At 31.7% G+C, this 16401-nt stretch overlaps 2 protein-coding genes across 4 annotated transcripts in view; both read right to left on the reverse strand.

Moving 5' to 3' along the window:
- Positions 1–242: 242 nt before the first annotated feature.
- Positions 243–3297, reverse strand: LOC143190014 (uncharacterized). The gene is made up of 6 exons (XM_076394066.1): positions 3141–3297; positions 2621–2936; positions 2379–2565; positions 2012–2298; positions 1794–1953; positions 243–676 (listed from the first exon to the last, which is right to left on the reverse strand). Exons 1-6 carry the CDS (start codon positions 3196–3198, stop codon positions 371–373), a joined length of 1314 nt encoding a protein of 437 aa, XP_076250181.1. The 5' UTR covers positions 3199–3297; the 3' UTR covers positions 243–370.
- Positions 3298–6494: 3197 nt separating this feature from the next.
- Positions 6495–16401, reverse strand: part of LOC143190013 (shootin-1) — a 45505-nt gene continuing 35598 nt past the window's right edge. For all 3 annotated transcript variants that reach the window (XM_076394064.1, XM_076394063.1, XM_076394065.1), the window contains exons 2-7: positions 10433–10655; positions 8741–8927; positions 7627–7876; positions 7407–7570; positions 7167–7350; positions 6495–7105 (exon numbers count right to left, since the gene is read on the reverse strand). In XM_076394064.1, coding sequence (XP_076250179.1) covers positions 6626–7105; positions 7167–7350; positions 7407–7570; positions 7627–7876; positions 8741–8927; positions 10433–10637 — 1470 coding nt within the window. In that variant the 5' untranslated portion in view covers positions 10638–10655 and the 3' untranslated portion in view covers positions 6495–6625. The remainder of the gene's footprint in view (positions 7106–7166; positions 7351–7406; positions 7571–7626; positions 7877–8740; positions 8928–10432; positions 10656–16401) is intronic.

The raw sequence follows: 16401 nt of genomic DNA on the forward strand, positions 1-16401 counted from the left end.
GACGTAAGTAGTTCTTGATATTCACGAAAAAAAGCACAAGCACACAAATGATTTAAACAACATATATAAATCTGTGTTGTGCTTTAAGTTCTTTTTTAAAATCTATTATCAATAAATATATTTTAGGGCTACGGTTTTAAATAAATCAAATTAAGTATACTTTTCTGTTTTTGTGACATTCAGGTAATATCATATAACCTCTATAAGGAGTATATGTTTAGATGTAATAACTAATATATATAGTAGTTTTATTTTGTTTATTCTCATTTATCTGTTATTACTAATTTAATATTCTTCGAGAAGGTTTACCCAGAAATATCTCCATTGTTTATATTTAAGAAAAATATTTACACATTTATTATACTATATTTTACAAAAGGTTCCCAAAATCAGAAAAACCATCACCATTTTCTAATCGTTCTGCATTATCTTTTATCAACTGCTCCACGTTTATTTTATTTAATTCCTCTTGTATCTTAACTTTTATTGGTTTTTCTATGGCATCCATGATTTGATAGCGAAGTAGATTGGGTATTACGTTTATTCCAAATTCTATAATATAGTCCATTGTACCAAGTCCATCAAATCTTATCTGAATGTTTCCTATTTCTATTTGAATATCATCTAAAGATGGCCTTTTTCTCGTATCCATACTCTGACTGGCATTTATTTGCACCTAAAAATGCATTCATATAGTTATAACCAATATATTGTAATATAATATTTTTTTAAAAAATTAGAATAACTCAACAGTGATTATAGATGTAGTCTTAAGTTTTTATTCACTGTCATACGCGTTGTCTAAAAAATGTGATCCACCATTGTGAAGGTATTTAGAAAATTTCAACATAGATAGTAACAATGTAAATATGCATCCAGACAGTTCATAAGTACAAACAATGAAATATTAATAATTATGAATATTTTATGACATATGAAAGTATTTCGAGATGAATTTTCTAACTTAAATTAAAATGGAAATCAATGTAGTGAATAGGAAATATATATCACGGGAATGGTAGATTGACCGAGGAAGAAATAAGATTGAAACTTAAAAAAAATTACATTGAAAGTCAATTCGTAATAGTTACGCTACCTTGGTAACCATCGTTACAAAAAAAAATCCTGATTTAAACTTAGTAGAATAATTCATTCAATCAATTTACGTATAATATGTATAAATGTAGCTTCGATTCTGTCTGAAAAAATCGAAAAATAATCGATGGATTGACTTCAATTTTGACTGAACTTTTAAGCGTTTAGCGGGGTTTAAAGAATTTGAAGAAACGAAAGAATAAAACATTATAACATTATTATCTATGAAAGGTACGTTTTAAGAAAAAATTTAAATACCAAGCTTACTTACAGCGGTTTGTACGGGTTTTTCGTAGAAAATATTTTAAAGAATTATGTAGTGATGATGTGCAAAAATCTAATATCAATGCGAAGTCGCAGTTTACTATAGTTCAGAGTAGGGGTGTATTTTTTACTAAAAGTACTAAAATACCAAAACCTTTAAAATTAAATACCAATTCAAAATATTTATTGAATAATAAAATAAAATATTGAAATGTTTTTTTTATAATGTTTAAAGTATATTTAATTTTTTTGAAAAAATATCGATATTTTTTCGGGCATCCCTAGTTCAGAGTTGTTAATCGAATAAACAATTTCCAATCCTTTGGTCTTTTGCGAATCATACAATTAGAAGCAATTTTTATCACCATTAATTTTTCACTAGTTTTTGCAAATGTTTGTAATTAATGGTCTATTGATTATATTTAATTCATTACCTTTACATATTCTACGCTGAAAGTTGCAATTCCTAATCTTGACATTATACCAGCAACTAATGAAACTTCCCAATGAGTAGTACCAACAAGTTTTTGGGTGCCTACTTCAAGCAATGTATGCACTGTTTTGTTTCGCAGTTCAACAATGATATCTTTTGTTCTAAAATGAAAAAGTGTATGTATATTATCTCTTAAAATTGTATATATACATGCCAAACCTGTGAAAGCTTGAAAGACCATTCAGCCATGTGTGGGTAAGGTAAATATCAAAAACACCAACACTGTTGTTATAGTCTGGTAATTTATAAGGGTCATAACCCATATTGCGAACTTTTTTTCGTACCTCAGAAATTAACTGATCAAATGGTGATATTGAATTCGGGAATTTCTGGGATATTTTCGATACTTGTTTATTGATGTCATTTCGGATATTAGTGTTGGCTTCTTTTAGCATAAAGGGCTTAATGGAGTCAAAGACAAAAGTTCCTACAGAATTTATTATGCCCTAAAATAGGATAAAATTTACTTTAACAAATTATCGATCAAAATCAGGATTGAGCTCTATTGACTATTTTGGTACCTTACTTGAAACATTGTCGCGAAAAATCCGAGCCCTCGAAAATCCATGTCCATATTTTTGAACGTAATATCCATTTTGATGTCTTGAGCTTCCAGCGAGCCATTTCGTTGTACTTCTAACGTCGCAATGGCTGTTACGAAAACATGACTAAGCTTTACGGTAAAGTTCCCTTGAGCGCTTGAAAGCCATGTTCTAAAAATTTAAACCAAATCAATCTCTTCTGGGAAACTTCCAAAACAATAACTACCTCAAAGTATAATTTCCAATAACGTCCAATTTGTCAAAAAGTATCCCTGCTTTTACATTCATATCCGCCAAGTTGGCAACCACGTGATCCACCTTAAATTTTTTCAAACCGTACAACTGCATATCACGAAAGTTCATTCTGCCAACACTAAATGATTGACTTAGCGGCGGGATTGGTAATGGATCCGGGATAGGGGTTCCTGGGATGCCCACGGGATTTTCTTGTTTGTAGTGCTCCAAGATAACATTAACATATTCGCTGAGCTTTTTCTCATGTTCCTGAGTCGTTTGTGGATCGACTGCTTTGGCTGAGGAATCTGAGAATTTGAATTTTATTTGGTACTTTGAAATTAAAATTGATACTTTTATGTAATATGTATTTTAATAAAAAAAAATCCGAGATATATTAAAACTAAAAGCAATAAAAATTAATAAAGTAAAATGCAATAATTTGGAATAATATAAATATGTTCTCTTATTATATAATTTTTATAGTAACTTTAATTCAATGTTTTTCTTACCATCAGCTCTAATATAATATAGAAAACACAATAAAGTGATCAGTTGCAGGTTTTTCATTGTTAGCGATACATTAAGAACTTAAAAAGATTACTTCTCAACCATGTCAAAGTTCAAACTATACTAGCCTCTTCGTTTTATCTTAATGATGTTGACGTTTATCAATTGTAGGTTGCGTATTGGCATTTTTGGTTTGATAAATATTTTGTTATTTTCTTAAGTCGTATTACCAAAATGTATTATGTACTAAGTACAAATAGTAATTTTAAAAATGTTACCCTTACGTTAAGATTTTATAGCATGACGTACGTATATATGTAAAATGAAGTTTTCCTAATGATTTCAATTATTTCATTAAAACAAAATACAATTAATAGCGAATAAAATATTTTAATGTATTAATTCATGTCCGTTAGTAAAACCCTTACTCATTAATACATTTCAGGTAATTAATATGTTTTCCGTATATTTAATTGAAGTATTATTAAAAATATCTTATCCAGCAATTAAAAACAACTTAAACTCGTTTATACTTGGTATTTGGACCTTGCCTGAGTTCTATTACATATAGATTAATTTACATTATATTGCAATATATAAATTCATTTCAATTTCCATTGATAATAAAATGCGACGCAAGATGTATCAAAGTTAGTATATTATGTGTCAGTTTGAGTGAACTAATATTTGTTATCTACAGTTAATGAACTGAAAGAAAGCATAAAAACATTTGTAAATCACTCAGGAATTTTGATCTTTGTGGGAAACCCCTGATATTTCATTTGGAAAATGATTTAATAATTTTCTTCAGGTCTCATCCGCTTATTTACCTGACAGTTAATATTTATTTTTTATAAATAGTTAAACTGGCGTAGTAAGTAGTACATTTTTCGTAGTAGTAGTTATTGAAAGGTGACAAAATATTATTTTATATTCTTTAATAGTGTTAGTACCAAACGAAATAAAGGCATATAGACCTATATCGCTGCTGCCGGTAATATCTAAGGTTTTTGAAAAGAGTAAAACCGATCATAGAGAGAAAAGAACCTAATACCAACACACCAGTTTGGTTATTAACAAGCATTCAACAATTGACCAGGTCCACAGAATAACAGATGTTATTGAAAAAGCCTACGAAAGTAAAAAAGTATGCTCAGCCATATTCTTAGATGTAACACAAGCCTTCGATAAGGTTCGGCATGAAGGCCTTATTCATACACTACAGAAAATGTTACCGAAACAACACAACGAACTACTAAAATCGTACATTACAGCCAGAATGTTTAGAATTAAACAAGAAGCTTACTTTACAATAAAATAAGCTAAAACTGTGTACCACAAGGAAGTGTACTGAGGCCAATGCTTTATCTACTCTACACTTGTGATATACCACAAATCGAGAATATTATGATGGCTACATTTGCTGATGATAATGAGATTATAGCTGTCGGAGACAATAGTGAGGAAGCCACACGAAAATTACAACAATACAACAATTACATTAAATAATACTATCATTTCATATAGCAACAACGAGAAATATCTCGGAATGAATATTGATGCAAAACTTCGCTGGAAGGAATATATAAAGAAGAAATGAAGAGAACTGGATTTGAAATACAGGAAAATGTATTGTCTAATTGGAAGAAAATCACAATTATAAATTGCTATTATATAAGCAAATACTGAAACTTATATGGACATACGGACTTCAATTATGGGGATGTTCTGCAAAGAGTAACCTAAAGAAAATACAAATTTTTCAGAACAAAGTCCTGAGAAGTATTGTGGGGGCATCCGAATACTACAGGACTGACTACCTACATCGAGACCTTCAGATACCCACAGTCAGCTAAGAAATGAAGAGAATTGCAAAGGGGCATGAGGAAAGACTCCATTCTCATGAGAATGTTGAACTATTGCAACTTTTGGATGCCACCAGAGTCGCACACAGACTCAAAAGAATCAAACCGTCTGATCTTGTGTAGCGAGGTGTATATAATTAAAAGATACAGCAGTTACTTGTATAAACATTATTTCACCAGAGACTGAGATAGGGCCGATTGGTTATATACCTAGTTAGCACTCCTAGTTTATATACCTAGATTTAAGTTGCCATAAAGACAAATTGTAGGTTAATCGGAAACGACTAGTAATAATGTAATAATTAAATAACAAAAAAATTTAGTTTTAATAAAAGAATGTCGTGTTTGATGTCAAGGTTACATTTCGTGTCGTCTGGTTTGAGATGTGACTGTGTGTACAGAGTATGTTATCTTGAGTGTAGTTGGCTGATTGAACAAATGACCACCTTTAACAAAAACCAAGATAAAACAGTAAAAGTGTGTGTTCTTAATCGGATCCATTTCATAAGGTCGGTCGATTTCGGAGAGATTCCAAGTATTTATGAGAATAAAATTGGATAGGCAATCATTTCAATTACTCGAGGCATACTTTAATACTGTTTAGTGGGTCTCAGGCAAAAGAATCGCAGTTCAGACTGCAAGGTGAATTGGATTTGCCCAAAGTATATCAAAACATTCATTTTGAAATGTGTGGATTAGTGGTACTTCAAGATGTAAGGTGCCCAAAGGCGGACTAAAGTTGTTGAGAATTCTTCTATCATTAATTATTACAATAATGTGAACTAATGGCTGTTAAGCTGAGGAAGCATTTTTTTTACCTAGTCTACTGGGGCTTGAATAGAACTTTATGACTGTAGACTTGCATCATTGACGGATTGAACTTCTGTTATATAGTCTGTGGTTGTTTTTTACGACGAAAATTTTATACTGCATAAACGATGAAATGTTTGTCACCAGTATCTTTTCTTTCTCAAAATAAAATGGTTTTGAGTAGCAGATCCAATATTTTAGCTTGCGTAATTTGATCCAGCTCTAAATTATTTCTGAAATTATAATTTTATAGTTTAATAGAGAGCTCCTAGTGGATTGTCTTGGCTGCCGTTCATTATTTTCAGTTGATAAGATCATTTGGCAGATCCTTTAGGGTATCAGTGTGCTCGATATTCATGTCTGTATTTACCATCAGTGAACGCAGGGTCTTTAACTATTTGTTTAAAGCATTTTTGTGGTAGATGACTTGATTTTGAAGCTTTTTGGGTACATCCTTTCTAATATTCGATATTACGCTATCAAATTTTCTTGCCTCACTTTCCCTCTGTATGATGTTACAATGTGGTCGCATTTTTAGTTGTTGCCATTAAAGCTATTCACTTGGCACATTGTTTTGATGCCATATACAAAGCTATTATAATTTGTATGAATTTAAAAAACAATTTTTTTAGTTTTATGCTATTATTACTATTACAGCATGAAGGGTTCTATATACAACAATTTTAATATCAACTTAAATTTATTTATAAATAAAATATATCTAGGTAGTAAACGTCATTAATATATATATATATATATCAAAAATACAATATAAAAAATAAGTAAACGTTTTCTAACTGTATCGTGAATGATCATAATTGGACATCGTCTAAATACTGGCTCTGACGTTTCTTCGGCGCCCTCCTCAAACTTCCCAATATATTTAACAGTTCTGACACGGCTTTCGGTGCGTCCTTTTCCTTATTGCTATTCTCCTTCTTGGATTTTCTCAGGGTGAATTTGCCCTCCTTGATTGCATTGATAATATCTTCGTTTACGCCAGGAGCCGTCGGCTTTTTCTCGTTGCTCTCGGCCACTCCAATTGTTTTGGCTAGGTCCTCTACAGTGGCCCGGCTTCTTCTTCTTCTGAGAGGTACCACCGGAGGTGTGTCTGCTGCTATGAGTGGTGGCGGAGGAGGAGGAGGCGGTGGGGGTGCAACCGGAGGCGCTTTTAGTTTCTCTTCGGCGGCTTCAGCTCGTGCTATGGCTGCTTGAAGTTCGGTTTCGACTAGTTTGAGCCTTTCTTCTAATATTTCCATATGAGAGTTGTTTTCTTGGTCTTCCATTCTTTCCTGAAATATTTATAGATTGAAAATAATAATAATATAGATTGTTATCATGTTAAATCGATACCTGTAGACTATTGATTTCATCTTCATGTCTATTTCTCTCATCCTCCAATGTTCTTTTCAAGTTTTCAATTTCATTTATGAGGTTTAGCGAGTCTGGATTGTTAATATCACCCAATCCTTGCAATAGAAGGGTGCTTTGATGAGCTAAGATGTTTCTCTCGCGTTTCTGTTCCCCAGCTTCTTTCCTAGAATAATTACAGATAATACTATCAAATCATTGAGGTGTTTGAAAAAAACTTACTTCAAAAGAATAATATCATTTCTTTGACTTTCTCCCACTTGTCTCAGATCTTCTAGTTCTTTCTTCATAATTTCCGACACCCTCAGTAACTGTTGATGTTCATTTTTTAGCTCTACGAGTTCGGCTTGTAGCTTTTTATTTTCAGCATTGGCCAACTGCAAGTCCTATGGATTGATGATGTTGATTTATGTATTCTACATAATACACATGTATTTTCTACCTCAGAGATTTTGATGTTTTGTTCTGTAGTCTGGAACTCAGATGTTCGCACCATATCCAACTCCGTTTGTAACTCAGCTACTTCCGTGCTTAATTGTTTAATTGTTTTGTTTAAATTCTCCATATCGCCATCACTGGAAGATTCACCAGCATCGACTCCTTCGTCCACGACATCTTTGTCCATTAATAAAAGGGTTTTTCTCTTCAGTTCTTTATTCTCTTTGTACCATTGCGTCGCATCTTTCAACGCCCTGAAAAAAAATTAAATTTACTATTATTATTATACTTAATTAACATTTTTAAATAGGATATTTTTCTCTTAGAAAATTAAAGTTTTTAAAATGAAAGCCCACACATTTTTATGACGGCTCTAAAATTGTTATGATGTCATGTTCTTACTAATACAAAAATTAAGTATACTTACTTATTTCTTTGAATAAACTTTCTTATGTCGAAAAAGAAATTACCTATAAGCCCCATGTGAATTAGAATAGATATTATGTGCTCATGTTTTGAAAATATTCCAGCTCTATCTAGTTCAAATAGCATAATGACATTTGCTATGTTACTAAGATCTAGTTATGTCATTTAGACATATTTACCTCTAAATCTATGTATAAATATTAGTAAAATAATTCTTTAAGCTCATATTGTGGTATTGTTAAAATACAAATAGCCTGAATTAAATGAGCTTTAAATATTACCGTAATCATAATACAGCCTTAATTATGCGGTTATTAACTATATTAATTGTTGACGTAATAGTTAAAAGAACACATAATAAATATATAACAGTATAGACCTTGGCAGCATCCAAATATTGATTTTTATATAACTAATATTATTACGTTTGATAGCAAACGTTATTGACGTGACTTGAAAAAATAAAATAATGAAAACCATATTCAATTAATAGTTCAACAACCTTGCAAATTGAAGGTGACAAGTGTGTTCTATATTTATCAAAGATAACTAGATCAAAGTTGAAGAAAATAATAAATTTTTGAAACTGTCTATTCTGAGCAGATGTCTTTTCACAAGCCTTATTTTATAAAGAAAAACTTACGCACAGAAAAAAGAAGAGTAAATATATTACTATAAGAAAATGTTGTTACCTTGTCATGGCTTCAGTTTCAGTTTCATACTGGTTTTTTAATGTTTCATATTCTTTATATAGGCTTTTCGATGCGGTTGATAATTTGGCAAATTCCTCATTTTTAACGAACAGTTCTGTCTCCAAGTGTTCATTTTTATCTTGGAGATTTAAATGTTTCTTCTCTAATTCTTTGAGACTTCGCAATGCTGAAATCAAATCAAACAATTAAATTAATTTTTAGGATTCGATTAAAATTATATATTGTAAGTATATATTATTAAATATTTGTGCAAGTAAAATGTAGTCAAATAGAAATTGAGTTATATGACTTGTTCTTATGTGAATTTGTTTTTTGAATATATTATTATTAGTTATGTAACAATTAGTCTTTACGATGGCATTTTAAAATTTTGCGTGTTTTGTAATTTTATACAGTTTTACCTAATATTTTATCCTATGTACTGTAATAATATATTATTACAATGAGGTTAGAATTATTCAACTATTGCAACTGTTAAGTACTGCAATTTAAATTGGATACAGTTAGGACACACATTACAAATCTATCTTCTCTAAAATGTTGAAAAAACAGTTCCTAATTGTTTTTAATCTCACAGAATTTCAACAATGTGCCCAGTGGGTAATATTTATTTTTGTAATTTTCATTATATAATTGGCACATAGAAAATAACATTAATAACTACAGATAATACAGATCGAAGCACAGTTGAAATCTAATTTACACGCGGACTGTAATAATTCTATCTGCAATTTGTTTATGAATTTTTTTATTTATTCTAGATTTTCTATGAAATTAAGCTTGATAACTGACATATGATGGAATAGAATTATCATACGCTTCGTTTCGTGGGATTCAACAGCGTGTGCAAATAATAAAAAAATAGCCAAACTTAATAAAAATAGCCAATAATAAAAGTGTTGAATTTAAAAACGTATAGAACGTAACATGAAAAGGTCAATTGAAAAGTCTCCGCGCTACTAGAAATAAATCGATATGTTTTTTAGTTAGCCCTAACCTCAAAAGATGCGTGTATAAATTTGACAGCTGTCGGATCATTAGTTTGTGAATTATAGTATTTTGAGTGAAGCAACTATGTTATTGTCAAAAAAAATGGATAAAAAGAAATTTCGCGTGTTGATAAAATATTGCGTTTTGAAGGGAAAAATATAATTGAAGCCAAAACTTGGCTGATGGTATCGAAGAGTTGGAGGGTCGCTATAATCAGTGTATCACCCTTGAAGGGAATTATGTTGGATAAAAAAATTAATTCGGTCAAAAAAATGTGTTTTACTATGTTAAGCCGGGGACTTTTCAATTGACCTGTTACAAATAAGTTTTGGGTTTTGAGTTTTTTGCAACTTAAATTTTGGGTATTATGCGCTGTTTTTGCCCTTGAAGGATGATTGATCAATTGCATATTACGCATAATAGATGGCACTGATCAGAATTAATTTCTGGTTTCCTATTAAAACATACTATAAAACATATATTTTTACAAATCACTTATGATTCGGGACGGGACGGAATTAATACGCCACTTATAGCCTTGGAACAAAAGAGAAACTTTATTTTGATCCCTGGTAATTTATACCCACTCGATACAAGTCATAGCGCCCTCAACTAACTTTTCTTCCTCCTTTCTATACTGGCTCTTGTATCGAGGCAGGTCATATATTTAACATATATTACCTTTTTCCCTTTCAGAAAGTAGGATTTTCCTTTTTTCTTCGCTTTCCTCGTATTTTTGCCTCCATCGCTGGGCCTGATCCATCGGTATCTTCGATGAATTGACTGGACTTGAGCATTGTCTACCTAATTGTCTGCGTAATGGTATATTCGAGCCTCCGTTGTATTTGGATACTGAAATTGTATGTCTGTTGGTGGTGTTGTTCATTTTTTTATCGTCGAGGTTCTGTAACAAAGTCACCGATTCAATACTAGAAATGTGGTACTCCAAAAGTTATAATAAATGATCGAATAATTTAAGCTAAAAAAAGTACAAGTTAATATAATCTTTAGAAAAAGGTTAATTTATCAAATCAGTAAAAATATTTACTTAACAATCACTTAATAATTTTAAAGTATTTTGAAAATGTTTAAAGCATTTGTCATTAATTATTATTACATAAAACATCCAAATTATTATGCTGATTATGTTAACAAGAGTCTATATTTTATTATGCCACGTTTATTAACTTTTTCATATTTCTGGGACATTAGTTTGTATTTTAAGTAAAATTACTAATTATTATAATCTAGCCGTTACTTTATACGTAAGCTTTTTCACTGCAATTATGCAGGGGAACTTGACGAAGGGAACAATAAAGGTTAAAAGTCACGGGCAACGTTAGCCAGTCTACTAGATAAAGGCGTCTTTCTTGATATATACTGCGAGTATGAGTAGGCTGTGGTAAATCGAGATATTTTGTAATTTAAGATAAATCTTAACAGTAGGTTATTTACTATTGAGGTTGAAACTAATTTCAGTTTGCGTTAAGCAATCCTATTAGTGTCATAATTTTTTAATATCTAATGTTAGATATATTTAAGGTTATGTTACAGACATTTTTTATATTTTAAATTTACTTCATATAGTGTGTCCCAAAATTTACACAAGACTTGAATTATTTTTAGTCGTATTTTTTTTATTGGTTCATAAAGCACATGGGATAAAGTTATATATAACGGTACTCCAGGTAAAGTCTTCACGGATTTGCTGGCTTTATTTAAATGTATAGTCCGTTCAATAAAACCGTCAACTCATGTCAACTAAATTTATGACGTCAAAATGTTCCAATGTTGCCGCATCAACTTTGAATTTTACGAACAAACACACAACAAACTTTACAAGAAACAAAAATAAATTTTACAACAAAAATTATAGAAACAAAAATAATGTCATCAAATATAATTTATTTTAACATTATAGTAATTGATTAGATGTAATCTGTTTCTGACTCTAGCTACCTAATGATTTCGGTATTTTCAATCAGAGTAATAATAAGCAGTAATTTGAAATTTATCAAAGCAACGTTTGCTGGTTTATAACATGCAATTATTATCACTATTTTAAAGGATTTTGCAGACGTTTGACAATCAGGTGAATTTTATAAACTGATTTAGTTATATGTTCTAACTAGTGTTGGGAACTATCGACTGTTTAGTAATTGACTACTTTTTACTATCGACTGTTTCAATCGCAATTTTTTGGTTCGATTGATTTTACTACTTTTTACTAGTGACTGTTTCAGTCGACTGTTTTCAGTTGCTATTTTCGGCCCAACTGATTTTGTTACTATTTACTATTGACTGTTTCAGTCGTGTACTTTTAATTACTATTTTTGGTTCTACTAGTTTCATTCGACTGCTTTTTAACGTTCTGGCTCTGTCGTCCTAGCTGCGACCTTGACAAAAATGTATCCAATTTATGCTTACATATATTTATATGTAATATATATAGCTTTATGATTTTTTGGTAGTTCGCTTGTAAACAACAATATATTGTATGCTAATATAGCAGCATTTTGGAACGGTATTTTTCAAGATTGTTAATGTAATAGGGTAAAAAAATTAAAATTGTGAATGATAAATAGTAAAATACTTTTGACTGTTTTTATGGCAATATAGGTAATATTTCGATTACTTTTTCGATTCTTGTTAAAAATATTTCCGTTTAATAATAAATAAAGCATTTACTTTATTTAAAAAAGCTCTAGTAGTTATTGTGAGATCATTTTTAATCATGTCATGAATTAGTTTTTTTTTATGATTAGGTATATGTTTAATTTTTATTTAGTAATTATGGTTATTGTACATCTTTAGTTTTTAGGTTTTATTTAAGTTTTACAATTTTACAAACTGTCCATTGGCTGTTTTATTGGAAATGCATGATGGATCTCGTATACGACTATAGAACGTCTTATGCAATAGTTGTTTTACGTCTTCCAAACCAATATCATCTAATTTAGACAGGAAGAACTACCATACGAATGGAAAGTGTTATTTATAAATCATAAAGGTTGTTGGTATATATGTAACGTTGCTGGTGGTCTAACTGAGATGATTCTTCCGTGTTAGAAGAACAGTTAGTGGTACATCATTGAAACGAACACTCAGCTCAAACTCTTACCGAACATTCACACAGTTTAAATGAGATAACAAAAATTCAAAGAGAGGCTACCACACGAACTGGCTGAAGGTGTCATTTCGAACAGTGTCAACATTTCGATTTCACTGCTTGCCAGGTAAAAATAAAAGTTTTCTGTGGACTATTTTAATTAGCAATAAAAAGCAAGGCTCCCCCCCTTCTATGAACACCGAAACTGAAAGCAAGCTCATAAAGTGTTGCTGTGCATATGGTGAAACTGTTACTAGAGATGTCTTGTAGCAAAAACATCAGCAAGAGAAAATAGGAAACGCAACGATATCCTCGGTCACACGTTATTGATTATCACTTGCTCAGATCGACGGAACATGGCTTGGCTGGAGTCGATTGCTGTGAAACCAAGCAAAACCGACCAAGGAAGCATTGAAAGCACTTGGATGCAACATCTTATAGCACCTGCCGTACTCCGCGGACCTTGCCCCGTCTGTCTGTCAACTTTTCGCATCAATGAGACACGCGCTTGCAGAGTAGCACTTTGCAAATTTCAAAGAAGTTTTAATGAAAGGACAATTTTTTTGGGATGACATCCATAAATTACTTGAAAGATGTGCAAGATGTATACAACCAAATGACCAATACTTAGATTATGTAGTTTTTTTCGAATGACTTTCTGGTACACCTGGTATATATCATACCAATTTTTCTCAATAAATGCCTCTTTAAAATGAAGAAAGATTAATCTTTAAAAAGAAAAATTAGAATTCAAGCACTTAGTATGATAGTGGCAAACCTCAGCTATATGAAACGGGTCATTTTATTATTAAGTAAAGTCATTTTCTTCTGTGGCGGTCATGCTGTTTTTAATTTTACCTGTAATTGCATCCCAAAACACGAACTCACGAAACGAAATAAAAGGCTATAGACCTATATCACTGCTGCCAGTAATATTTAAGGTTTTTGAAAAACTTCTGTTGAAAAGAATAAAACCGATCATAGAGAGAAAAAACCTAATACCAACACACCAGTTTGGGTTTATTAATAAGCATTCAACAATTGACCAGATCCACAGAATAATAGATGTTATCGAAAAGGCCTACGAAATTAAAAAAAATATGCTCAGCTATATTTTTAGATGTAGCACAAGGTTTAACATGAAGCCCTTGTTCATAAACTACAGAAAATGCCACTAAAACAACACACCGAGATATTAAAATCGTACATTACAACCAGAATATTTAGAGTAAAACAAGAAGAAGCTTACTCTACCATAAAAGAAGTTAAAGCGGATGTACCACAAGGAAGTGTACTGGTACCAATGCTTTATCTACTCTACACTTGTAATATACCACAAATCGAGAATATTACGATGGCTACATTTGCTGATGATACTGCGATTATAGCTGTCGGAGACAAGAGTGAAGAAGCCTCACGAAAATTACAACAAGCAAGTGACAATATAAATAATTGGACACAAGCTTGGAAAATAAGAATTAATGAAAATAAATCTGTACATGTGCAGTTACCTATAAACAGACCCTACAAGCACCAATAACTATAATCATTCTATATAGCAACAACGCTAAATATTTCGGAATGAATCTTGATGTAAAACTTCACTGGAAACAACATATAAAGAAGAAAAGAAAAGAACTGGAATTGACACGAATAACTATAATCATTCCATATAGCAATAACGCTAAATATTTCGGAATGAACCTTGATGTAAAATTTCGCTGGAAAGAACATATAAAGAAGAAAAGAAAAGAACTGAAACTGAAATATAAGAAAATGTACTAGCTAAATGGAAGAAAATCAGAATTATCGGTAAATAATAAATTGCTGTTATATAAGCAAATACTGAAATCTATATGGACATACGGTGTTCAATTATGGGGATTTTCTGCAAAGAGTAACATAAATAAAATACAAATTTTTCAGTTCCGTTATGATGTAGCAATGGCGTCTTTTTATAAATTATTCAAAAAGAAGCCTTAAAGCAGTTCTTCAGCTTGGGCATGTTGCTCGGATAACACGCGGGGTTAAATTCCTTTGCTTTTGTATTTATGGACTGGACCAAAAAGAGCTAGCCACCGAGGGAGCTTAAAGTTAGTAAGAGGAACGTCCTTCAAGACACATTGGTACCTCCACATAAAATTATTTTACCACCGCTATACACAAAGTTGGGATTGACGAAGCAAGTTGTAGAATCGCTTCCTAAAGATGGAGATTGCTTTAAATACATAGTTTCAAAAGAAAATTTAAATTTCTACAATTTACGGACCTACAATTTATCATAACCATGACGAATCCCCAAGGCAATCACAAGACCAACTATAAACAAATTGTCAAAAGAATGGTAATTCAATAAGTCAAAAGATTGCTTAATGAGTTTAAAAGTACAATTTATTCATCTCTACAATGACAATTTTCCGGAAAATCTGGGAGATGTGAGTGAAGAGCAAAGTGAACGATGTCACCAGGACATTAAAGAAACGGAACAAAGGAAAATATGGCATTTCAAATATGTCAGATTACTATTGGACGCTTCAGACTGAACTTCTAGAATGTTCCCACAAGCGAAAATGTACAAGTAGGAGCTTCACTGGGAAAAAGAAAATGTTTTAGTTTATCGTTAATGGTTTATACGATGGTCACTATTTATATTTCCGGAATACGAAAAAAAAACAAATAGTTAAGCTGCTTAAACCAATTTTCAAAGCATTTCTTCCATTCCGAATGAGATTTCTTTAAAACATGATTTTTGAACGCTTCAATAGCTTCTTCGGGCGATGAAAATCCTTGACCACACAGTTTATTCTTCACGGTTGGGAACAAAAAGAAGTCATTGGGTGCCAAATCAGGGCTGTACGGCGGATAACCTATCAATTCAATGTTTTGAGTGCTCAAATAGGCTCTTGTTTGAGAGCTCGCATTGTCATGATGAAGAACAACCCGGCGTCTCTTGTTTGTTTTCCTTATTTCACCGAAGACTTCTGGCAAATAAATTGTTGTGTACCAATCAGAATTTACTGTTCTACGATCCTCTAGAGGCACTGTTGCAATTTGCAACCATTTTCTATGAAGTGCTTCGTGCGTGAATAACTTTTGTTGGATTTGGTTCATCTTTGAACGCCCATACAGTCGAATGTTGCTTACTTTCGGGCTCATACGAATATATACATAACTCGTCACTTATCACGATTTTATAAACGTCTTTCAAAGCACTGCGATTGAATTTCTTAAGCATTTCTTTGCACCAATCGACACGACCCCTTTTTTTAGCGATTGTCAAATTGTATGGGATCCAACGCGAACATAATTTTTGCACAGCTAAGTGTTCATGTAAAATCGCATATATGCTGGTGGAACTAATGCTTAGGGATGCCTCAATCTCACAATAGGTGACATGACGATCTTGCTTAATCATTTCGCACACACCATCGATGTTTTCTGGCACAACAGCCGATTCTGGACGACTTTCACGTAACTCGTCGGATAGCGAACTACGACCACGATTAAATTCTTAAAACCAGTGATACAGGGTGGTCTTTGA

Source organism: Rhynchophorus ferrugineus, unplaced genomic scaffold (genome assembly GCF_030347505.1).
Source record: "Rhynchophorus ferrugineus isolate W39M unplaced genomic scaffold, kcgeb_rfMv2 rfM2, whole genome shotgun sequence".
Taxonomy (NCBI): Eukaryota; Metazoa; Arthropoda; class Insecta; order Coleoptera; family Curculionidae; genus Rhynchophorus; species Rhynchophorus ferrugineus.